Consider the following 25,741-nt stretch of genomic DNA (forward strand, 5'->3'; position numbering starts at 1 on the left):
ATGACAGGTGCGTGCCACCACGCCTGGCTAACTTTTGTATGTTTTAGTAAAGACGGGGTTTTGCCATGTTGGCCAGGCTGTCTCGAACTCCTGACCTCAGGTCATCCACCACCTCGGCCTCCCAAAGTGCTGGGATTACAGGCGTGAGCCACCACACCCAGCCTCCCCCTGGGATTCTTAGTGGCTCCCCAGGGCTGGGCACATGGCAGGGCTCAAAAGGCTACTGACAGAATGACCCTCTGCAGAGGCCTGAGGAGGCTGACCAGGCAGTCGGGGGACCCTTTGGAGGAGAAGGGTATGTCAGCCTCAACCTACTGGGTTAAACACTTCCACCTGTGTTTCTGGAGGAGCAGCCCCCACACTGGGTCATGACTCAGTGCATGTCCGCGCGGGGAAGGAGACCCAGTGGCTTCCTGGTGGCGCTTCCTCCCTCCGTCCTGCTGACCTCAGCTTGTCTCGCTACCCCCAGGCTGCTTCCTGCCCAGACCTCTCCTCTGAGCTCCGGACACCTGTCTCTCGCCATCCACTTGACCCCTTACCAGGCATTTGGCAGATGTCTCAAGATTCATTCACCCCCAAAGCGACGCCTTTCCACCATGCTGCCCCTGGGGTCTCCCATCCTGGTGACGGCAGCTCCACGCTCCGCCATCATCCCTGGTTCCCTGCTTCCCCTACTCCCGCATCCAACCAGCATTCCTGCCCCAGGACCCTTGGACTCACCCTTGCCTCCGCCTGAGATGCGTTTCCCTGTGATATTCTCATGTTCATCCATTTCCAAGTCTGCCTGGTCAAGCATTCCTGGGCCACCCGACTTAAAACTGCAAATCCTACCACCCCTCAGGACATCCTCTCCTACTTCCGGCCTTTACTTTTCTCCACAGCATTTATCACTGAAGGTATGGAGTCATTTGCTAACTGTGTGTTTATTACCTGACTGCCCCCACTGAGTGTGGGGATCTGTGTTATCCTCTGCTGTATTTCCAGTGCCCAGAACAGGGCCTGGCACAGTCTCTCAACACATATGAGTTAAATGGGCTGCGTGCAGTGGCTCACGCCTGTAATCCCAGCACTTTGGGAGGCCACGGAGGGCAGATCACCTGAGGTCAGGAGTTCACGACCAGCCTGGACAACATGGTGAAACCCTGTCTCTACTGGAAATAGAAAAATTAGCTGGGCATGGTGGCACCTGCCTGTAATCCCAGCTATCTGGGAGGCTAAGGCAGGAGTATCACTTCAATCCAGGAAGTGGAGGCTGCACTGAGCCGAGATTGTGTCATTGCACTCTAGCCTGGGCAACAGAGCAAGACTCTGTCTCAAAAAAAAAAAAATGGTGACGTGAATTCCGAATGTTTTTTGAGCACCTTTTTGCACTATACACTGAACTTGGAATTCAGCAGTGGTCAGCGTGGTGCCTCACAGGCGTCACAGACTCATGGAGGAGCAGACACAGAAGCACTAATGTGAGTGACATGACAAGTGACAGGTACTGCATTGGGGAGGCTCTGCCCCAACCTGGCAGTCAAGGAGGGCTTCCTGGAAGAAGGGACATCTGATGTGAGGCCTGAAGATCAATCCAGCTCTTACTGGCAGGGCAGGATGGGGCCAGGGGCTCCTGCAGGCTCAGGGACTGAGCAGAGACGGGCTGGGGGAAGTGTCATCCCCACCCTCTGGAGGCATAAGCCCACCCATCACAGCTAGGCTCTGGGGTGGGGGTACACAGTGAGGGCTGGGCACAGCCTCCTTGTCCTGGCAATGAGGTGGGGCTGGGCAAGGGCAGCAATCCTACCATCTTTCCTCCAGGAGATCTTGGGGAAGGGGATGCCGTGGCATTCGCAGGACAGCCTGGTGGGGTGCCCCTCACTCACGGTCAGGGTGTGGGATTCCCTCGGGGGGAACACTGGAGCAACTGAGTCAGAGCAGAAAGAGAGTGAGTGGGGGTGGGGCTGAGACGGGGAGGGGACGAGCGAGGCGGGCAGGCTGGAGGAGGGCTGTGTCCTGGGACCCCATCGAGGCAACAGCCCCTCCCCCCGCCAGGCCTGGGAGCCCCTCACCCCAGACGTTCAGATTGTAGTGTTTCTCTGAGCGGCCGGCCTGGTTCAGTGCCTCACAGGTGTAGCGGCCCGCATCCCACATGTCGGCTCTGTCCACCTGGCCAAGAGCAAACACACCCCATGGGTGGGGACAGCACAGAGATGGGTGATCCCCGGGCAGGCAAGTCACGGGAAGTTTCCAGAAGCCAGTGCCTGTGGTGGGCCTGAGAAGGGCCCCTCGTGGCAGCTCTGCCGGCCTCCCCACCTTCACAGCCACAGCCCAGACCTGCTAAGCAGGAGGCGTGTGACTGGATCTGACCTGCTCCTGCCTTTTCATCTGCTCCCAGCCTCCAAGGAAACAGACCCAAAGAGAAGGTGGAGGAAGAAGGCTGGTGGGGTGCAGGCACCTGTCCTCCGGGGTCAGATCCTGACATGGGGATGCTGGGGCTAGGCTGTGGCTTTGAAGAATGAATGGAAAGGAGGGGAAACCAAATGGTAGTGCTCTGAGTTGGGAATGATCATATCACAAGGTGTAGAGGGGTGGGAGGAGGAGGAGGAGCAGACAGGTGAGGAAGGTTTTAACCCAACAGCTGGCACCATTCGGCTGCATCAGGGGCCCTGATGGAGGCCCTGAGGACCCAGTCCGAGAGTTTTGTACCCCATTCCCTGGTGGGGAGGGGGCTTGCAGGTCACTGAGCTGGAGCACCCGCAGGCCCTGTCCTGCCCATGGCCCAAGGTGGAGGCCCGGTCGGCTGGCCCGGGGGGCTGCACACCTGTAGCAAGGCTTTGTCTGCGGAGAGGTGGACTCCAGGCCGTGGTTCCAGGGGCCGCCCGTCCTTCCACCAGCTCAGCACGGGTGGGGGCAGGGCGTGGCTCTGGCACTCGAGGGCCACGGATTCATTGGCCACGACGGACACATTCAGCTCTTCTCCGAGGATACTCGGGGGCACTGCGGGAGGGGCAGGAGAGGGGCTCCCTCAGGCGCAGGGGTGGGGCCAGCAAGGAGGGGCCTTGCCCTGGGTCAAGCCCAGCTGCTCCCAGCAGCCAGGGGTGACCACCCTTCCTCTGGCTTCAGTCCTGCTTCCAAGGAGCCAGTCTGGGTGAGACGGGTGGGCTGTAATGACATCTACGTCCCAGATTCCTGCAGCACGTTCCCACAGAGGGAAACGGGCAGGGAACGCGGGGCCTCCCTGTTAGCTCGTACAGATGTCTGTGAATCTACAGTTATCCACGGCGGTCTCAACACTCTCTAAAATTTAAAATGTTTCAAAACAACTTTTTAAAAGCATGTCTCAGATCTGCCTTTTGCCCCCGAAATAAAAATAGCCAGTACAGTTGCAGAAAGGAGTACAGGGCCAGGGTGAGAGCTCCTGGGGCGGATTCCTGCCTTCCACCACGTGCTCACCATGCAAGGCCCTGGGGATGCTACCCACACTCCTGGGCTTCGGTCTCCTCATCTGTAAAGTGGGGATCAGGAAAAGCCCCACCTGGTGGGGCTGCCACGAGGTTCAATCCAATGGCACAGGTGGGGCTCTTAGGCTCACAACATGTTAACCGCCATCTTCATTCCAGCAAAGAGAAAGAGCTAGAATCGAACACTTCCTCCCACCTCCCACCCAAGACTACGTCCGTTCTTTTTGTTGTTGTTTTTGAGACAAAGTCTTGCTCTATTGCCCATGCTGGAATGCAGTGACCATGATCTCAGCTCCCTGAAACCTCCACCTCCTGGGTTCAAGAGATTCTCCTGCCTCAGCCTCCCAAGTAGCTGGGATTACAGGCAGGCGCCACGACACCCAGCTAATTTTTTGTGGTTTTGGTAGAGACAGAGTTTCACCACGTTGGCCAGGCTGGTCTCGAAATCCTGACCGCAAGTGATCCACCTACCTCAGCCTTCCAAAGTGCTGGGATTACACGTATAAGCCACTGCACCTGGCTCCCAGCATTCTTTCTTATACCTCCACAGAGCCCCAGAAAAACCCAGATGAGGACATTTCAACCTAAGCTACTGTGGTTACAGCAGCTTCGTGAGTTCATGAGCCTAGTGAGATGCCACGGCGAACAATGAGGCGAATGCTAACCTTTCCATTTCACAGATGAAGAAATGTTGGCTCAGAGAAGCAAAGTCACCAGCTCCAAGTTACAGAGGCAGGGTTTGAACCCCATATCAGTGACACTCAAGAGCCGGCTTTCCCAGCCACCATTCCACAGTGCCCCTGCTCTTTCACACCCCTTCCGCTTCTCCCTGAACGTGAGGCAGAGGTCCTGGCCATGTGGGCATCTGCCCATCCTCCCACCCACTGGGGGAGCTCACACTCCAGGGCGGGTCTCTGGAGGTTCACGATCCCTACTGGAAGGCGGCTGCTGTCAGGTGGGCGTTCCTCCATCCACCCACCCCCTCTCCCTTTGGATGTGACTGGGGATGCCCCTACCCCACCTGCTTGGAGGTGTGCTGTGAACCACATGGCCTTCCCAGTCTGAGACTCACTGTGGACCTGCAGGACGACATCCCGGCGGTCCTCGCCCACCGTGCTCACAGCCACGCAGGAGTACCTCCCAGAGTCGGAGGCCCGGGCGCTGGCCAAGGTGAGGACCCGGCCCCCAGGGAAGACCTGGGACCCCAGGGGGAAGCCCAAATTAGGCAACTGTCCTGCTGTTGCACCCCAAGGGGCAGAACGTCACCAGCACGAGCTGTCCCTGCTGCCAAGCATGCCCGGACGGCCTGCCCCGACCCTCAGGGACCCTCAAGATGCAGGGAAACCCAGAACTGCAGCTGGGCCTCCAGGCCTCTGCCCGCTGGTGGGCACTGACATTGGTCCTCAAGATGAGTCCTCTAGTACCCCTCTGTCCACGGGCCACACATGGCCAGTGAGCCCTTGAAATGTGGCCGGGCCGAATTGACTGGGGCCCCAGGTACAAAATACGCCATAGACGTCAAAGAGTTAATATGCAGAGAAGAATAAGCAGTATCTCAATTTTTTTAAATTGATCTTCCAATGAAATGAAGCTATTTTGGGTCTATTGGATTAACTAACATGTATTCTTAAAATTGATCTCATCCGGTTTCTTTTTACTCAGTTTACTGTGGCTACAAGAACATTTACAATTCCGGAGATGGTTCACATTCACGGTTACCGCTGGGTAGCGGGGCCTCTAGCCTCTGTTCAGCCCCTCCGCCCTCCAGCCCTCCAGCCCTGGGCTATTGCCGCTTCTCCCTCGCCCTGAGCTCCCAGGGCCTGACGTCTGCTCCCAGCACCTACGAGAGGTGCAGGAAGCTGAGCCGGGCCATCCAGCCCTACTGACCTGCAGGCCAGGGGTCCCTGCAGGGGACACAGGGTTTCCATCCTTCAGCCACATCAGTGTGGGGCCCGGGGTGCCAGTGGCATTGCAGGTCAGCCGGACAGGGGTGTTGACCAGCACAGGGCCTGGCAGGCTGGGCGGCAGCGTGATTTGAGGGGGCACTGCAGGGCAGGGGTGACACGGGGCATAGGCTGAGCCCCACTGCGGCAAAGCAGGCAGGGTTCCTCACAGGAGCACCCGGCCACAGCAAAAGCCCAAAGACAGCCATCGGACACAAGCCCTGAGCCGCTCCACCGCCCCTGAGGCTGCTCCTTCCTTCCTTTCAATGTCACTACGAGGCTTCTATGGATGGGAAACCGAGGCTCACAGAGGGGAAGTCACCTGGTCGAGGCCAACCAGCTAGGATGCAGCACTCACACTCAGGCCTCTGGTCAGCAGAAGGTCATTTATCATGGGGACGGGGAGGGACCAAGGGTCCCTAGACGGGGCCACTTCCTAACTCAGGGGTGTGAGATGAAACTCCATCTTACAGGCAGTCCGCATTGGACAGAAAAGAGCCAGAAGATTCCCTTGTATCTGGGAGGCACCGGCCATGAGGCCCAGGGTCCTAGGCCCCTGCCCACTGGACTCCACAGGCCAGGTCAGAGCCCTGTTATAGATGTTCAGGTGCACCTCATGTTTCCCAGCTGCTGTCACAATTGACATCAAGTAGTCCTCTGGGAAATGATGTACTTGCTGTGTCCTCCACTAGCCTGAAAGCTCCCAGGTCTTATTTAGGGCTGTAGGTCCAGCGTCTGCCCCAGAGCATGGACCCGATAAATATGGTTGGATAGAAAATTGATCAATGGAAGAATGGGTAAATAGGTGAATGGATGGTGAATGGGTGGATGGGTAGGTGGATGGATGGATAGGTGGGTGGACAGGTAAACAAATGGACAGGTGGATGGGTGGGTGGACAGATAGGTGGGTAGATAAATAAGCAGATGGTTGGGTGGATAAATGAAGGATGGATGGATGGATGGATGGGTGGGGGGTGGGTGGATGAATGGATGGATGGATGGACGGATGGATGGGTAGATAGGTGGATGGATGGAGGGGTGGATGGATGGATGGATGGATGGATAAATGGATGGGTGAGGGGGTGGGCAGATGGAGGGATGGATGGATGGGGAGGTGGATGGATGGATGGGTGGCTGGGTGGGTGGACAGGTGGATGGACAGACTAATAGACAAATGGATGAAAAGACAACTTTTTGGACAAGGGCCCCCGTAGGCCCAGGGAAGCTCACCATGGACCCGTAGGCCATACTGCAGCTCTGTGCTACCTGCCACATTGGATGCCACACAGCGGTAGCTCCCAGAATCAGAAAGCTGGGCTTGCTCAATGCGGAGAACTCTCCCATCCCCCGATACTGTCACTCCCATCCGGGAAGAGACAGGTTGGCGGCCCTTGAACCAGGAGACATCTGGGGAATGGAGGGGAGATGCAAGAGTGCCGTCAGCCCTTCAGACTCTGCTGGCCGGTGGGACCCAAGAGAACCTTCCAGGGTGGCCACACCGTCTTTTTCAGGTACTGGAGAAGGCCTGAGTTCTTTATTCAGGAACGGGAGCCAGGGTGGAACTGGGCAATGTCACCCAAGACAAGACCAAGTGTGGAGAAGAAGCCCCATGAGCAGAGGCTGAGGCCGCCAGGAGCAGGGAGAGTCAAACTCAGCCCTGCCTCCCCCTACCTGGAGACCCCCTCACCTAGGGGACATTAGAGAACACCGACCAGCCCAAAGCAGCAGCTTCAAAGCTAGGTTGGACCGCGTGTGTCTGCAGCTTCCCTGCCTCCTGCCAGGCTGCCCCCCCGGAACTCAGCAGGGGTCCCCACGAGAGGGGGCAAATATCCCCAGGGCTCACAGGCTCCAGGCGAAGCGGGGTGGGTCTAGTTCAGATGGGAGCAGGAGAGGCGCCTTCCTCCTGGACCACCGTAAGCCTCTCCCAGTCCTCTATGCAAACACGCACACCCAGCCCCAAGCGCCCAGCCCTTTCCTCAACTGCTGGTATAGAGGGGGGCTCCTACGGACCGGTTGGTGACTCTGAGGTCCTGATCCTCGCCCCCAGCCCCGGACAGCCCTGTGAAGTTTACTGTGAGTAGACGCCCGGCAGGCCCGTTTCACACTCCGGGCTCTGGACCCTGGCAGTGCCTCAGTGTGAAGGACATCATTGAGGAGGAAGAGAGGAAAATGAGAGAAATGAGGGGGGCGGAGGCCTGCCGATTTCTCGCCGTGACAGCCAGTCAGAGGGTCCCTGGGTCACTCGCCAGCCTCATGAGATGATGAACTGGGCTGGAAGTAGCTCTCAGCCAAGAGGAGGGGTCTTACCGGGAGGGGGCACACCCGAGGCCAGACACTGCAAGGTCACCGAGGCATTTTCCAGCACTGCCTTGTTGATGGGGCCTGGCTCGATGTTGGGGGGCACTAAGGGGAGACAAGGAGAGGCCCAGCCTGGTAGGGGCAAGCTCTAGGCAGCTAAAATCACAGCCATTCCCAGTGCTGCTCCCTGCTCCCCCCAGAAAGTCCTAGACAACCAGGGCTCTAAAACCGCTCATGTCCTCAGACTAAGGAACCCCATTCCTGGAACCAAACCCAAGAACAAAGAGCAACAGGCCGCCATCCGTACAGCAATCATACAAGGACCGCACCAGCACCCAGCCCCACCCTGGGACAGCTGACAGCCAACACAGCCAGGGAAGACACAAGGATAGCGATTTCGCTGCAAATAAACCCCAAAATAAGCAAAGGTGAATATGAACGTGGGCAAGATCTGCTACTAAAAATCCCATCAAAAGCAGCCAAAAGGCCGGGCGTGGTGGCTCACGCCTGTAATCCAAAGCACTTTGGAGGCCAAGGCGGGCAGATCACCTGAGGTCAGGAGTTCAAGACCAGCCCGACCAACATGGTGAAACCCTGTCTTTAAAAATAAATAAATAAGTAAGTAAGTACATAAATAAACAGCAGCCAAAAGGGACTGCAGAGCTTCTGCTAATGCTTTCATTTTAGGGCTTTCTACCTCTTCCAAAGTGAAGGGCACAACTATGATTTAAAAACCTCCCCTACCTCCCTAGCCACACACCCCAGCCCCAAGGGCCCTCTAGGGGTCACCCAATGTCCCCGGCCTGGGCCCTGCTGGCACCCACATCCTCACCCAAAACCTTCAGTGCCACTTCTCTCTTGCTTTCTCCGGCCAGGTTAGTAGCAGCACAAACGTAGATGCCTTCATCCCTCAGGTCTGCCTTCTCAATCTGGAGGGGAGAGGGCAGAGAGTGTGCCAGGGGCTGTGTATGTGGTGAAACCACGGAGCCCAGACAGAAGCGAAGTCAAGAGTGATGACGGGACATGGCGAGTGGCCAGGCCGCTGCTGAGCCCAGGGGCAGGGGTAGTGAGGCATGGGGACACTTTTGGCTCTGGGGTGGAGTTATGAGCCAAGCACTCAGATTCCAGGGATTCCTCAGATCTCCAGGCGTACCATTCCCTGTCCCCACCAACATTTTCTCCCTCTGACAACCAAAGCTCCCAGGACCCAGAAGTGGCCGAGGCTTGCCCTTTCAGGCTGAGAGGGCTCTGGGCTCATCCTACTCCCAGGCTGCTGGGCTTTGCTCAGTCTCCAAGAGGCTCCCAGGCAGCCCCCTCCCGCCCCGAGTCCAGCAGGCCCGCCAGTCCTGGGGCACCTGCACGTACCTGTAGGTTCCCCCCAGAGGCTGCCAGGGCTACACCGTCCTTCCACCAACGGATGCTTGGGGTAGGCACCCCATCGCCTATGCACTGGAGGGTCACAGGCTGCAGGAAAGGAGCTGTGATGTTCTCGCCCCCAATTATATTGACTGATGGGAACTCTGAGAAGGGAAACAGTCAGGAAAAGCCCGGGTCAGAATCAGGAGGGCTATGGTGGGCACCCAGCAACTCCCTTGATACCTGGGGGTGAGAAGGTGGCCTTGAAGGGCTGGCCAAAGGCTGGCATCTAGATTCTGCCCACCATATCCCTCAGACACATGGCTTAGGGGAAAGAGCTCTTGACTAAAGCCAGCAGAGTAGTGATTCCCTTTAAAAATTCTCCCATCCATCTATGCACTTATGCATCTATACATGTATTTATTCATCCACCTGTCCGTCTGTCCATCCACACATCCACTCATCCATCATCTACCAATACAGCCAGCCAGCCATCCACCCACCCACCCAACAATCCATTCATGCATGCACTCACCCACCCATTCATTCATCTACCCACCTTCCATCCATCCATTCATCCATCCACCCACCCTTCTATCCAACCAGTCATGTACCCATCCACTCATTCATCCGCCCACCCACCCACCCATTCATCCATCTACCCACCCTTCCATCCACCCACCCACCCATTCATCCATCCACCCATCCATCCACCCACCCATCCATTCATCCATCTACCCCCCTTCCACCCATCTACCCCCCTTCCATCCATCCACTCATCCGTCTACCCACCTATCCACTCATCCACCCATCCACCCATTCATCCATCCACCCATCCATCCACCCACCCACCCATTCATCTATCTACCCCCACTTCCATCCATCCACTCATCCATCTACCCACCTATCCACTCATCCACCATCCACCCATTCATCTACCCCCACTTCCATCCATCCACCTACCTTACATCCATCTACTCATCCATCCATCCACCCACTCACCCACCCATTCATCCATCTGCCCACCCTTCCATCCACCCACCCACCCATTCATCCATCCACCCATCCATCCATCCACCCACCCATCCATTCATCCATCTACTCCCCCTTCCATCCATCCACTCATCCATCTACCCACCTATCCACTCATCCACTCATCCACCCTTCCATCCAACCAGTCATCCACCCACCCACGCACCCATTCATCCATTTACCCCCTTCCATCCATCCACTCATCCGTCTACCCACCTATCCACTCATCTACCCACCCACCCATTCACCCATCTACCCACCCTTCCATCCACCCACCCACCCATTCATCCATCCACCCATCCATCCATCCACCCACCCATCCGTTCATCCATCTACCCCCCTTCCATCCATCCACTCATTCATCTATCCACCTATCCACTCATCCACCCATCCACCCATTCATCCACCCACCCACCCATTCATCCATCTACCCACCCTTCCATCCACCCACCCACCCATTCATCCATCTACCCACCCTTCCATCCATCTACCCCTGCTTCCATCCATCCACCTACCTTACATCCATCCACTCATCCATCTACCCACCTATCCACTCATCCATCTACCCACCCATCCACCCATCCACCCACCCACTCACCCACCCATTCAACCATCTACCCACTCTTCCATCCATCTACCTACCTACCTTCCATCCATCCACTTATCCATCTACCCACCTATCCATGCATCCATCCATCCACCCATCCAACCATTCATCCATCCACCCACCCTTCCATCCAACCAGTCATCCACCCATCCACCCACCCATCCATCCATCCACCCACTCACCTATCCATCCATTTCCCCATACATGCACCCTTTTATCTACACACCCTTCCATCCATCCACCTTTCCATCCGCCCACCCACCCATCCATCCATCCACACTTCTATCTGTCCACTCATTCATCTACCCACCCATCCACCTATCCATCCACTGATCTACCCATGCATCCTTATGTGTGCTGAGCATCTACTCTGTGCTCAGAACTACACTGGGCCCCTGGACACAGCAGGGAAAGGCAGCTGCCATGCTGCCCTCTCAAAGCACACAGAGGTGGACAGTGGAGGTGGACAACCAAATACGCAATCTCAGTGCAGTGGGTGGAGGGCTAAGGCATTGAGAGGCTGGGCAGTGCAGATGAGAGACGTGGTAGAATCAAAGAAGGCTTCCTGGAGGAAGAGTATTTCAGGATATGCCTGAAAGATAAGCAGGAGCTAGGCAGGCAAAGAGGAGGGAGAATGTTGCAGGTAGAAGGAACAGCATACACAGACTGGAAGGTGAGAGAAAGGGGGTTGATGTATTAAAGGAACTGGGTGAAGTTCTGTGTGGTTAGCATAAAGAGAACAGATGGAGAGAGAGGAAGCTGGGGAGGGGAGTCAGGCTGAGGGGCTGGACGGGACAGAGTGTGATCCGTGGCCCAGACCAGCCTCTCACACCTGCACTGCGTCTCTGTGGGGAACTGAGAAGTCCAGCCCAGAAATGCCATCCAGAGAAGACCAGCTCCATGCCCTTCCAAGCCTGCCACAGCCCTCTGGCTCCACCCACCCCTGGCATCTCAGGTTGCCCACAGCCCCAGAGCCGCAGGTGCCCACTCACCATGCACAGACACGTCCACCTCAGCCCCGGCAGTGCCTGCCTCGTTGGTGACCTGACAGGCAAAGAGGCCCGAGTGCTCCAGCCCCACACGGTCAATGCGCAGTGTGGTACCCTGCGAGGCCACCTGCACCCCGGCCAGTTCCTCGGCTGGGCGGCCATTCTGCAGCCACCTAAGGTGAGTAGGGAGGCGGGGGGGGTCAACCTGAGACCACGGAAGGCCCGGCCAGGCAGGACAAGCTGGAAGCCTAGAAGCGCCTCCCACCTGCTCTCACCAGCCACAGCCCTAGGCCTCTTTCCTGCTCCTGGAAACAGGAAGCCTCTCTCCTGTCCACTTCCCCCTTTAAAAATTCTCCCATCCATCTATGCACCTATGCATCTATACATGTATTTATTCATCCATCTATCCATCTGTCCATCCACACATCCACTCATCCATCATCTACCAATACAGCCAGCCAGCCATCCACCCACCCACCCAACAATCCATTCATGCATGCACTCACCCACCCATTCATTCATCTACCCACCTTCCATCCATCCATTCATCCATCCACCCACCCTTCCATCCAACCAGTCATGTACCCATCCACCCATTCATCCACCCACCCACCCACCCATTCATCCATCTACCCACCCTTCCATCCACCCACCCACCCATTCATCCATCCACCCATCCATCCATCCACCCACCCACCCAACAATCCATTCATGCATGCACTCACCCACCCATTCATTCATATACCCACCTTCCATCCATCCATTCATCCACCCACCTTCCATCCATCCATTCATCCATCCACCTACCCCGGATGGTGACCACAAAGCACACGCTCCCTGCCCCCCGCCCCCAGCCCTGGCCTCCACCACCCCAGACTCACTGGATAGTGGGTACCGGGGAGCCTGAGGCCTGGCAGGGAAGCTCCAGGGGCTGGCCCACGATGGCGGTCACCTGTCCCAAGCCTTCAGCCACCAGGAGCTGTGGGGGCACTGCAGGCAGAACCCATTACTGGGTGTTTGGAGCTGAGCAGCCACTGGCCTCAAACCTCCCAAGTCCCCAGTCCCCTCAGAACAAGGCCCAGCCACACCTCACCCATCAGGTCTCCCTATTAGTGGTCCCTCCTCCAGGTAGCCTTCCAGGACCACCCCAAGGCGGAGTGAGGGGACACCCTGGCTTCCGCAGGCTTGGGCCTGATTATTTAACATCTGTCTCCCTGGCAGACTGAGGGCTCAGGAGTCCGGCTGGCCTTGTTCCCGGCTTCACTTCCAGCACCACGTGGGGCCAGCACAGCGCTAGTACCTGAGATGCTTCAGCAATGGACGGAAGGGCAGGCGAAGGCTCCAGTGCCCTCCCGGGACCACACCCACAAGTGGGCCTTAGGAAGGTCTCCATAAAGGGCCATTCCATTGGCAGAAGGCAGAACAGGGTCCTCTGTCCTGGGTGACCCGGCCCAGGGTCCTGGGCAGGGGCAGGCACCCTTGATCCTGGGGCTCCGCCCTGCCCACTCCTAGTCCTGCCAGCCCCACAGCCCAGGCCTCAGTGTCCACATCTGTGTCATGCAACGCGGGGACACTGGTTACTTCTCCCCATCCTCCCTCCGCTGCAGGAGCTGGCTCTGGACAAGCATGCAGCAGGCCTGGGCTGCCCACAGCGCCGGCAGCTCTGAGTGCGGCGGGCCGGGCTCACCCTGCACCTCCACGGAGTACTGCAGCAAGGCCTCCCCGGCAGGGCTGCTGGCCACGCAGCTGTACAGGCCGGCCGACGCCTCCCCCAGGCTGTCCAGCCTCAGCACGCTGCCACCCATCTCCAGCCGCAACTCGTTGCTCTCTGCCACGGGCAGCCCCTCGTGGTGCCAGGAGAGGGTGGGGGGCGGGTCGCCTCTGGCCACGCACTCCAGTGCCATGGGCCTCCCAGCCACAGCCTTCACCACATACGGTCCTCTGTCAGCGCCCTCGATGGTGGGTGGGACTGGAAAAGAGGCAGGGGACTAGGGGACCACACGGACTCCAGCCTGCTCTCATCTCAGCCCAACAGACCCGGTGAAGCCCCTCACGGACCCCAGTCCATGTGAAACACTTCCTCCCTCACCTACACTGGCTGGATCCCCTGCTGAGACCCGGGGCAGCTTTCTCACCTGCCTCGGCCCCTGGGTACCGCCCCTTCCCTGCCAGGGCACTGCCTGTTGCCTCTCTATCCCCGCTGCCAGCCCCACAGGCCCAGCGTGGGTGGAACCAGGGCTGCCAATGTCTACACATGGCAGGTCCAATATCTGCTGGACTCAGATGAGACCCCCAGGGCCGGGACAGAGTTCTGCTCCTGGAAGTCCCCTCCCTCTCTGAGCTCAGGAGGCAGAAGACTGGGGCAGACCTGACCAGATGGCTTGGCTTGGGGGGCTCCTATCTCAGCCATTGAAGGCCAAAGGGGCAAGATGTTATCTGTGCTCGGAACCCATGGTGGCCACGCCAGAGGGGAAATTTCTCTCTTACTCTCAAGGAGCCCCTCAAGTTGCAGAGCTGATGAAGCCATTACCAGGGGACAAGGGGCAACTGTAGCCTGGGAAATACTTCTTAACTTTATTTGGGTGTAGGACCCTTTGAGAATTTAATGAAAACAGACACACACATTTTCTATTCCATTTCCGAAGGGGGCTCTCAGGTTTCAAAATAAGAGTCCCCGAGCTGTAGCAGGGCTACCTTCCCAGGCTGCCAGTGGACCCCATGCAGCCCAGCTGCCCTCTGGGGTCCCTGAGGCTCTAACACCCAAGCCCTTTGCATCTTTGGAAGCCAGAGCTTCTGAACTGGCTCCCCACAGAGGGGCAGGCTGACCCCTATCAGCTTCACTCTGCCCTCTCATACATCACCAGGCCCTGCTCGGATCCCTCCAGAGCCACCAACACCCTTGCCTCTGAGTTCTCCTTCAAACGTCCATCCCCAGAGCCAAGCCCCTCCGAGCTGAGCTGATGCTGAGGTTCACAGTGTGAGATTTAAAGTCAGATGTCCCCACATATAGGCCAGGTCCCACCACCTGCTAGTGGCATGATCCTGGGGAAGCCTCTCTGCTCCACAGCTTCACTGTGACCATCTCTAAGTGGGACCTGAGAGCCCAAGTCCCTTTGCCAGCTGATCAAATGAGCTGATGCTGCGAAGTGCCCCTCTAGTCTAGCTTATAGAAGTGATTAACTTTGGGAGGCCAAGGCAGGCAGATCATGAGGTCAGGAGTTCAAGACCAGCCTGGCCAACATGGTGAAACCCTGTCTCTACTAAAAATACAAAAATTAGCAGGGTGTGGTGAGGCACACCTGTAATCCCAGCTACTCAGGAGGCTGAGGCAGGTGAATCACTGGAACCCGGAGGGAGGAGCTTGCAGTGAGCTGAGATCGGGCCACTGCACTCCAGCCTGGCGACAGAGCAAGACTCTGTCTCAAAAAAAAAAAAAAAAAACGACAACAACAACAAGTGATTACCTAAGGGCGTTTAATTCTTGTGGTGGTCACAGGCTTCTGGGCATGGTTTAGTGAGAAGCCCCACACCACAAGAGGAGACCTGGATGCTAGACTTGGCTCCGCCATGGCCTCCTAAACGGGCCCGTCCACCCCTGGCCTCAGTTTCCTTATGTGTGTGAGGGAAGTTGCATGAGCTGGGAGGACCCTTCTCCCTGGATGATGTCTTGGCCCCATTATCCTTTTGCTTCTGACCACTCCAGGCAGCCACCTAGCCTTCCTTTGGAGGCAGGCAGATGCCACCATGGCTGAGTCCCTCCCACTGCCCACCCCAGCTGCCGTGGCCCCTGGCTACTCACCATAAACGTCCAGTCTGGTGGCCTTCTCTGTGGTCCCCACAGCATTGCTGGCCTTGCAGGTGTAGATGCCGGCATCTGAGCTCTGGGCCCTCTCCAGCTGCAGCTGCCGACCCCCCGAGTGTAGATGGCCTCGGTGCTGGGGGGGAGCAGGGCCCCATCCTTGAACCAGGTGATATTCGGGGTGGGCACTCCTCGGGCCTCGCACAGGAGCTGCACCAGGTGGCCCTCCATGACGGCCACTTCGCCCGTCTCATTGGAGCCCCAGATAACGGGGGGAGCTTAGAAGGAAGGCGGTAGGGGCTGGTCACAGGCAGCCCCTGAGGCCACTGGCATTTTCCCCAGAACAGCAGGCTTATGCCCTCAGGCCACACTGTGGGGGCGGGGGAGGCATGGGGGACTTGGAGGACAGGTACAGATGGGAAAGGCCAGCATGGTGTGGAAGGTGCAGGAGGTGGCGGCAGGCCCACAGGCTTGGGTCCTGGGCCCTACTCTGCCTCTAACTCACTGGAAGACTAGGGGTAAGTCACTTCCCCTCTCTGGGCCTCAGTCTCCCCATCTGTGAATGAGGAGCTGGACTAGATTAGGATGTCACACAGGGCTGGGCACCCACCACCGATGCTACCCAGGTCATTTCTAGGGGCACATGGGCACAGCATGAAATAACCATGTCTCAGAATGGAATGGCTACGCCCCCCGCCCACCAAATCTCCTTCTATCCTGATTACAGCAAGGAAAGGCTGTGTTTGGTGCTACTATGCATGTCCCTAATCTTTCTAGCACTTTCTACTCTCCGTCCTTTAGCACAGAGGGTGCAGATGCATGCTGGGTGGCCTCCACGGAGCCCGCACCTCGAGGATTTGCAGCATTGCTCTGCGGGGTGTGTTTGTTTTTTCAGCTTCCTTAGCCAAGCAGCACTGGTTTCCTGCTTACAGTTTTTATATTAAATATCCTTTATAAGAATAAGAGATATTTAAATAGATGTGTTTCAGGGTAAGGAAGTCTGACTCATTTGAAGAAAAGTAAACGAAATCATCATTCCAAAGGGTATCAGAAGTAGTAAATTTGGGCCAGGTACAGTGGCTCATGCCTGTAATCCCAGCACTTTGGGAGGCCAAGGCAGGGGGATCACTTGAGGTCAGGAGTTGGGGACCAGCCTGGCCAACATGGTAAAACCCGATCTCCACTAAAAATACAAAAATGCGCTGGGTGTGGTGGCACGCGCCTGTAATCCCAGCTACTCAGGAGGCTGAGGTAGGAGAATCGCTTGAACCTGGGTGGTGGAGGATGCAGTGAGCCAAGATCACACCACTGCACTCCAGCCTGGGCAACAGAGTGAGACTCCATCTCAAAGAAAAAAAAAAAAAAGTGGTAAATTTTTAGAGCTGGGATGCAAACCACGGATTTGGAGAATGCTGGGCCAGATACCCTCTACCCCGTGACCCTGACCCTGACCCCGACCCTGGCTTTCTTGGACTCAGGGATCACTCACCAGGTCCCCCATTTCAGCCTTTACCCTCCCTCCAAGGCAGCAGGCAGCTGGTGGGAAGTTTCCCAAGTAGCCTGTGGTGGGGTCCCAGAAGGCGCTGGGGCTCACCATGAACTCGGAGCTGGAAGTCCTTGGCCTGCTGACCAGCTGGGCTGAAGGCTGTGCACTGGTATCGTCCCTCATCCCCCAAGTGACTGCTGGTGATCCTGAGAACCTGGCCATCCTCCTGGACTTGCAGGTGAGGGCCTCCTGGAAGGACAGGCCTGGAGGGACAGGCAAGGGAAAAGTCCAGTGAGGCCAAGGCGCGGGTGGGGCAGGCGGTACGCAGGGAGGATGTGGATCGTGAACAGGGAGGCTGGCCCATTCATTAGCACCAAGAGGTGGGAGCGACACAGGGCCCAGCAAGCGAGGAACGGATCAACAACGTGTGGTCCATCCACACCACGGAACGTTATTCAGCCAGAAAAAAGAAAGCAATTCTGACACTTGCCACAATATGGATGAACCTGGAAAACACGCTGAGTGGGAGAAGCCAGACACAAAAGGCCACACATTTTGCTATGCCAGTGATGTGAAATGCCCAGCACAGGCAAGTCCATGGAGAAGGAAAGCCGACTTGTGGTTGCCAGGGGCTGGGGAGAGGGGGACAGTGGCTGACTGCTGATGCACACAGGGTGTCCTTTTGGGGTGATGGAATGTCAGGAACTAAACAGAGGTGAAAGTTGCCCTGTCCTCCTGTGAATGTATCAAATGTCACTGCACTGTGCACTTTAAAATGTCTAATTGTAATTGTATGTTACATTTTTTTTTTTTTTTTTTTTTTGAGAGAGTCTGCTCTGTCATCCAGGCTGGAGTGCAATGGCGTGATCTTGGCTAACCACAACCTCAGCTTCCCAGGTTCAAGTGATTCTCTTTCCTCAGTCTCCTAAGCAGCTAGGATTACAGGCACCACCTCACCTGGCTAATTTTTTCCGTATTTTTAGTAGAGACAAAGTGTTGCTATGTTGGGCAGGCTGATGACTCCTGACCTCAGGTGATCTGCCCACCTTGGCCTCCTGAAGTGCTGGCATTACAGGTGTCGGCCACCGAACCCAGCCTGTTACGTGAATTTTACTTAGAGAAAAAATGGGTTTAAAAAAAGAGGCTGGGCATGGTAGCTCATGCCTATAATCTCGGCACTTTGGGAGGCCAAGGCGGGAGGACTGCTTGAAGCCCGGTGTTCAAGACCAGCCGGGGCAACAAAGCAGGACCCCATCTGTACAGACTTTTTTTTTTTTTCTAATTAGTCCATTGTTGGTTGGTGTACCTGTGGTCCCAGTTATTTGGGAGGCTGAAGTGGGGTGATCTCTTGAGCCCAAGAAGCCCAGGAGTTTGAGGCTGCAGTGAGTTAAGATCGTTCCACTGCACTCCAGTCTGGGCAACTGAGCAAGGTTCTGTCTCCAAAACTAAAAGAGGAAAGACTATGTGATGAGAAGACCTTGCTGAGGCAAGAGTGGGGTCTCCCTGGCTAATCTCCCGCTGGGCTGGAAGTGCCCCTACAGCCCTCAACCTGGGCCCTGGGTGGCACATGCCATGCCCATCAGCTGCCCCAGAAGAGTTCAACCTCCCCCAACCCCCACATCCACCAGGCCCAGTCTGGGCACTATCCCACATCGTCCTCCAGGGGAGGGGTCACTCACTGCCCGTCCTTGGTCCACTCCACCTGGGGTGTGGGGACCCCTGAGGTCCGACACTGTAGCTCCACGTCTGCGCCAGCCAGCCCCAGCACCTCCTGGGTGGCCCCGGCTCCACGCACTGAAGGAGGGACTGAGGGTGAGAAGGGGTGAGGGTGAGGGGTGGGAAACGGTTCGAACCCTGAAGCCTCGCCTACCACAGGGCCTTTGTCTGTGCAGAGCCACCCACCCCCGTCTGGGTGCCCTGCCTCTCCTACCAACCTTCCTGGGAAGCCCCCAGAACCCTGGCCAGATGGGCTCGCCCTGCAGCCCTCAGACCCAGTCTACTCTTTGGTAGCACTTGCGACAGTAATGACTTGGCTAATCACCTGACTATCTACTGTCTGTCCCCGGAGCCTGACAGCTCTGTGAGGGTGGGGGTGGGTCTGTTGTGGGCCCCTCTGTCCTCCGTGCTCTCGGTAGGCAAAGCCTCCCCTGTCCCCCAGTGTATCTGCAAGAGTTGGGGCTACAGGGCCAAGCACACATGGGAGCTGTGGGGCTCAGGTCTCACTCACTGAGCACGAGGAGATCGAAGTCCCTCTGCGCTGTCCCAGCCTGGTTCTCTGCCCGGCAGGAATAGAGGCCAGAATCGCCCTCCTGGATCCTGGGGAAGTGGAGGGACCGGCCCCCGTCCAGGAGGTGGTGGCTGCCCACCTTGGGGATCTGGGCGGGAGAGGCCAGAGGGAGCTGGTAAACAGGGATCCAGCCACCCCTCCAGCGCCAGTCATGAGGAGGAAACTGAGGCCCGAGAGGTGGCCGGTGACTGGAACGGTGCTGTGCTGCCACGCAGCTCCCTGCCAGGCTTCATCACGTGACCACAGTCCTCCACTGCCCTGAACCCCAGAGCACCCCCAAAGACACCCATCACATCCCCCTGCCCCGCCTTGGCACATGCAGGAACGCCCATCCAGAAGGCTTGTCCTCAGCCCAAATCCCACCCATAGCCCACCCACGCCGGGGGACACCCACCAGCTGCCCATCCTTCAGCCACACAATCTCAGGGACTGGAAAGCCGCTCGCGTCACACTCCAGCGTCAGGGACTGCCCAGCCATGCCCGACACGTTGGCCTTGCGCCCATCCTCCCGGATGCTGGGGGGCACTTGGGGGCAAGAAGAGTCGAGGAGCTGCTTCCCTGCCCGCTAGCGCCACAGCCGAAAGGGACCTCACCTGGGCCATTCCCTCCCTTTTGTCACTGGGGTCGGAGGAAGTCTGCCTGTGCCCATCTGCCCAGCCACAAAGGGCCCTGTGGACCTGCAGATGGCCACAGCAGCCTTGCCCTGGGACCGACACGCCCCCAGTCATGCCCAGGCCAAGGTGCCACCCTTTCTGACACTCAGCTTTGCAAGGTGCTAGAACCCCCCAGATCCATCCGCTTCTATACAAAACCTGGTGTCACAGTCACCGGGGAGGGTCCCCCTGAGTCAGAATCTCTGAAGGTGAGGCCTGGCCATGCTTTTGAAACAAACATCTCAAGCAAGTCATCACAGGGCGAGCCAGGGCAACTGGTCCCGGGGAAGCGGCAGGTGGCATTAGGAGCTGTTAGAACTGCCCAAGCGAGGCCAGTTCATCCTGCCAGTGGGGAGTGCTCCCCGACCTACCCTCACCGCCCCTGTTAAGAGGGCTCCCCTTGCTCTGCACATAGCACCCTGGATGTGGGGGTGGGTGCTCTCCCTGATGAGGACAGGAACGTGAGAATAGGCCAGTGTTTACAGTTTTAACCCGGAGGTAGGCTCTGGGGCTCTGCGCTGCCATCAGTGCTCATTTTAAAAAATAATTTTTAAAGTTTATTTTCTGTAGAGACAGGGTCTCTCTTTGACACCCAGGTTGGTCTCAAACTCCTGGGCTTAAGCAATCCTCCTGCCTCAGCGTCCCAAAGTGCTAGGATTACAGGCGTGAGCCACTCCGTACAGCCAAGTGGTCATTTTAAAATGTTTTCACCTCTAGACCGATCTCAGACACTGATGGAGTTCCAGATGCTTCCCCCTTACTGTCTCTGTGGGGGTGTCTCTAGAGAAGCGGGGTGTGCAGTGCAACCTGCCACTCTCTCAGGCCCCTCAAGCCCTCCCTGTCACTGGCATCTGGTGGCAGGACCTGATTCCCCTGTGTAGGGAGGTCTTGGGCCCTGGAGAACTGGCACTGCCACACCTGGGCACCCCGTGGCCCCCGGCATCACTGTGGGCCTCTGGCCAGATGCAGTCCTGGGAGGAAGACAGGCCCGTCCCTGGGTCCCTGCTGCTTTCCTCTCGTGCCCCCAGCTCTGGCTCCCTGCTCACCATAGACCACCAGCTTGGCTCTCCTGGACGAGGAGCCCACCTCGTTGGTGGCCTGACACTCGTAGTCTCCACTGTCCATGGGTGAGATGGAGGCCAGGAACAGAGACCCCTCCTCCAGCACTGCCACACCTGGCCGGCCACGCAGGGGCTCTGAGGACGGGCCCTTCCGCCATGTGACCTGCGGCTTGGGTGTCCCTGGCAAGGCGCACGGAGTCATCAGTACATACACCCTGACACCTACCCCTCCACACCTGCACTGTCTCCCACACGTCTCCTCTGTGCAAAAGGGGCTGGCCCTCCAGGGATGGCTCCAGGCACCTCCGTCCCCCCGAGGCTGGGAGGAACATTTCCCTCGGAGCTGTGGGTGCCCCCACACCTATCCACACGGCCCATCCTCATGACCAGTGGTAGCAGCAGAAGGTGGGTAGAAGCAACATGCCGATTTGCAAGTTTGGGGACTACACACACGAAACACCATACACACGCCACACACAAACATACACACCAAACACAAGACATACCACACAGCACATACACACCGCACACTATACACAAACATCACACATGACATACATACCAAACACCACACACACCACAGGCCACACACACACACACACATAACACATAACACACTGCACACACCACATACACAACATACATACCAAACATGACACATGCAACAGAGCACATACACGCCACACACTATACACACCAAACACCACACGACATACATACCAAACACCACACTATGACATACATACCAAACACTACACACACCACACGCCACATACACGCCACATGCCACACACTACACACACCACATACACAACATACACACTAAATGCTTCACATACCACGCTACACACACCACCATACATACACATCACACATACAACATACATACAAAAAACCCACACACTATATACATATACAAACACCACACACATGCAAAACACTACATACCACATACATACACACAAAACACCATACACACACCACACACACAACATTCATACAATACACCACACACACAGCACACATCACACACATCACATACCACATACATACACACCAAACACCATACACACAGCACACACACAACATACACACCACACACCATACACACAGCACACAACACATACAAATATACACACCAAACACCATACACACACCACACATATACACACCAAACACCATGCACAAATATGCACACAAAACACTACACACACCACATACACCCCACACACACACCACATACACACCACACACAACACTATACACTACACACACCACCATATACAAAACCCAAACATATACATCACATACCATGCACACACCACATACTACACACACCACCATACTCACACCATCTACACACACATTACATACCACATACACACCTTATACCACACACACCACACACCATATAACATATACACCAAACACCATACACACACCACACACAAACATGCACGTTAAATACTACAGCCATCACACACACAAATACACACTGAACACCATGTACATACCACACACAAACATACACACAGAACACTACACATATCACATACATACCATACACCACGATATACACACACCACACACCATGCACACACCACATACTACACACACCATACACACCACATACCACATACCACACAGGAAACACTAAACACACCACACACCATACACACACTACACCACACATACAACATACACATTACACACCATGTACCCACCACAAACATACACACCAAACACCACACACCATATACATACTACACACCACACTACACACACCACCATACATACACATCACACACCACATACACATCACACATGATACACTACACACACAGCATACACACCAAACACTACACATCAAACACCACATACAACATACATGCCAAACACCATACACACACCACATACGCACCACACACACATACTACATACACCAAACACAATACACACACCTCACACACAACATACATACCAAACACCACACATAACACACACACCAACCACACACTACATACACACCACATGCTACACACCATGCACACCAAACACCATACACACACACACCACATTCACACATATGCACCACAAAGTACACGTCATACACACACACATCAAACATGCATACACCACACACAAACATGTACACCAAACACCATATACACATCACACATCACACACTACACATACCAAAAACTATGCACACCACACATCACACACCAAACACCATACATACACACTACACATTCGCACATACCACACACTACACACCATACACATACTACATACACATCAAACAACATACACCACAAACATATACACCAAACACCACATACCACACATCACACACCACACACACCAAACATCATACATACACAATACACACAACATACGTACCGAACACTACACACACACAGCACACACCAAACACCACATACCACATACTCACCACACCACAGACACCAACACACACAACATACACACCAAACACCATGTACCACATACACACCACACACCATATACACACCGTATACACATTGTTCACACCACAGACACAACATACACCAAACCCCGTATACATAGACCACAGCCCACATCCACACACACATGCGCACGCACACACACATGCGCTCACACATCCATACACACACACATGGGCACCGCCCTCTCATCTTCCTCAGCTTTCCCAGAGAGTCCCCGGACTTCCTGCCACCCTGGGGGCCAGGCCTTCAGAGCTGCTGGTCGGGAGGGGTGATGGGTTTCTACTGTGGAACTCTGTTTAGCACAGACAATCTCACCCTAAAGTCTCTAGTGCAGGACGGCCCCGAAGCTCTGCCACAAGGAAGTCCCCGAGCACTAGCTGCTGCCCAGAGTCACTCACTTCATCCCCTCCCCACTGCGCAGAGTCCCACACACCACACACAACACACACCACACACCACACGCACCACCAAGTGGGTGTCCAGGCTCTGGGCCTTCACGCCTCACCCCGCCCACCCCACAAGGAACAGGCAGATGGTGTCACTGCAGGGCCCAGGGAGTCCCCATGAGGGTGCTGGGCTCAGTCCCATCCCCGTAGCCCTCAGAGCCCTCCCAACCCAAGGCCACAGGGCTGTGAAATGGGGTCCCCCACTGTCACCAGGCAGGGACCCTCCTAACCAGGAAGGAGACCAGGGCAGCCCAGGCGCCAGGCCAGTGAGGAGAGGCAGTGCTATCAGAGGGGATTCGGGTGAGGCTGACAGGCTCAGGGCTGGCCCCTGACTGACCAGGACTGCATGTGACAGTCAGGGGGCACGGACAGGGCAGGAATCCTGGGGCCGGGTGGGTCCCACCTTCCACCATCTCCCACTTCCCAAAAGCACAGAACGGCTGCTTGCTGTTAGCAGAGACCAACACGAGGTGGTGCCATGGTCAAGGGCCCAGGATCTGGGCGGGGGAGGGGGGTGTCCCATCCCGAGGGGCTCCCAGAGCTCCCACCCTGGTCCCACCCCCTGCCTAAGTGGGTGCCAGCCCTGCTCCTACCTGCCTCTCCCTTGGTCCTATTCTGGGGCCTTCCCAGGCACCCTGCGGCTCACAGAGGAACAACCAAGACTATAGGTGCCCCCCAGGCTCCTGCCAGGCTTTTGTGACCCGCCACTTGCTACCAGACACCAAGCACCCTCCAGAGAACCTCAATCCCACCGAGAGGTGGCGCTCCCAGCTTTGGAGGAGCCCAAAGCCGAGGGAAGCAACTGAGGCAGTGGTGGGGGCTGAGGAGGGATCTGCTGGGTGGGGCCGGGGGGTGCACCAAAGGCAGAAGCCGGGCCTCCGGCACATTGCCCGAGCCCTCCAGGGGTGCCAGCCCCTTATATACATGGTGTCCCACTGAGTTCACAGCAGCCCCACGCGGAGGGGCCAGTACAACCCCAAGGTAGACCGCGAAGGCAAGGCTCAGAAAGGAGATGGACGCTGTCCTGAGTCGCACAGCCAGGAGCGGCCGGGGCAGGGCTGGGCACCGGGCAGCTGACCCAAGGTGGCTCTCGGCCCCACACTGTGCTCCTGCCCCAAAGACGAGCCCAGAAAAGCTGGTTTGGTCAGGACCACTGAATCCATCCTCAACCCACAAGGACCCCAGGCTGCCCTTGGCACCGGCAATCCCACCGTCAGATGCTGATGAGCACAGGGGGGTAGGACAGGGGTCACACCTGTCCACACTCTGAGTCGCACTCTGGCTGTGTGACTTCCACAAGTCACTTAACCCCCTTGGGCCTGGACTGCCCCTAACAAAAAGGAGTGAACGCTAGCACCCAGCCTCCAGGGTTGGCAATGGGATGAACTACCTGGCACGGTGCTAACCAGAAGCACATGTCCCGCAGCCTCTGCCTGCCATGGGCAGCCCAGGGCACTGGAATGTGAGTGGAGGCTCCTTCCTAGGCCAGCCCATCCCTCACCTCCCCAGGCACACCCTAGACGCAGCTTCACCTCTGGCAGGGCACGGCAGGCTGGCGTTCTCTCCGGCCACTCGCTCCAGCAAGCCGCTGGTCTCATCAGCCCCCCAGTGCGGCGGCTCTGGAGGGAAGCAACATGACCTCGCTCATTCCTTGAGCCCAAAGCCTGGTGCCCCCACCCCCTGCCTCCAAGGAACCCAGGGCTAATGGGGAAGCATCCCCTTCCAGAATCCCAGCCCCTAGACTACTGGCGAGTCAGGGCCAGGGGTACTGGCTCACCCCTGCAGGGAGGTCCCATGGTGCAGCCACCAGGGCCAAGCCCCACAGGCTGGGGAGGCTGAGCTGTGCCCTCAA

General features: G+C 56.7%; 1 protein-coding gene across 1 annotated transcript in view; it reads right to left on the reverse strand.

Moving 5' to 3' along the window:
* The window catches only part of HMCN2 (hemicentin 2), a 173,047-nt gene that overhangs the window by 69,327 nt on the left and 77,979 nt on the right, over positions 1 to 25,741 (reverse strand). The window contains 20 exon segments of the mRNA XM_039461479.2: positions 1,787 to 1,906; positions 2,052 to 2,148; positions 2,804 to 2,979; positions 4,516 to 4,639; positions 5,331 to 5,488; positions 6,617 to 6,793; positions 7,694 to 7,789; positions 8,517 to 8,613; positions 9,050 to 9,204; positions 11,672 to 11,841; positions 12,550 to 12,658; positions 13,356 to 13,637; positions 15,468 to 15,584; positions 15,587 to 15,745; positions 17,062 to 17,216; positions 18,633 to 18,759; positions 19,181 to 19,328; positions 19,635 to 19,765; positions 20,940 to 21,134; positions 25,422 to 25,508. Of these exon segments, the coding sequence (XP_039317413.2) occupies positions 1,787 to 1,906; positions 2,052 to 2,148; positions 2,804 to 2,979; positions 4,516 to 4,639; positions 5,331 to 5,488; positions 6,617 to 6,793; positions 7,694 to 7,789; positions 8,517 to 8,613; positions 9,050 to 9,204; positions 11,672 to 11,841; positions 12,550 to 12,658; positions 13,356 to 13,637; positions 15,468 to 15,584; positions 15,587 to 15,745; positions 17,062 to 17,216; positions 18,633 to 18,759; positions 19,181 to 19,328; positions 19,635 to 19,765; positions 20,940 to 21,134; positions 25,422 to 25,508 (2,880 nt within the window).

Source organism: Saimiri boliviensis, chromosome 2, assembly GCF_048565385.1.
Source record: "Saimiri boliviensis isolate mSaiBol1 chromosome 2, mSaiBol1.pri, whole genome shotgun sequence".
Classification (NCBI taxonomy): Eukaryota; Metazoa; Chordata; class Mammalia; order Primates; family Cebidae; genus Saimiri; species Saimiri boliviensis.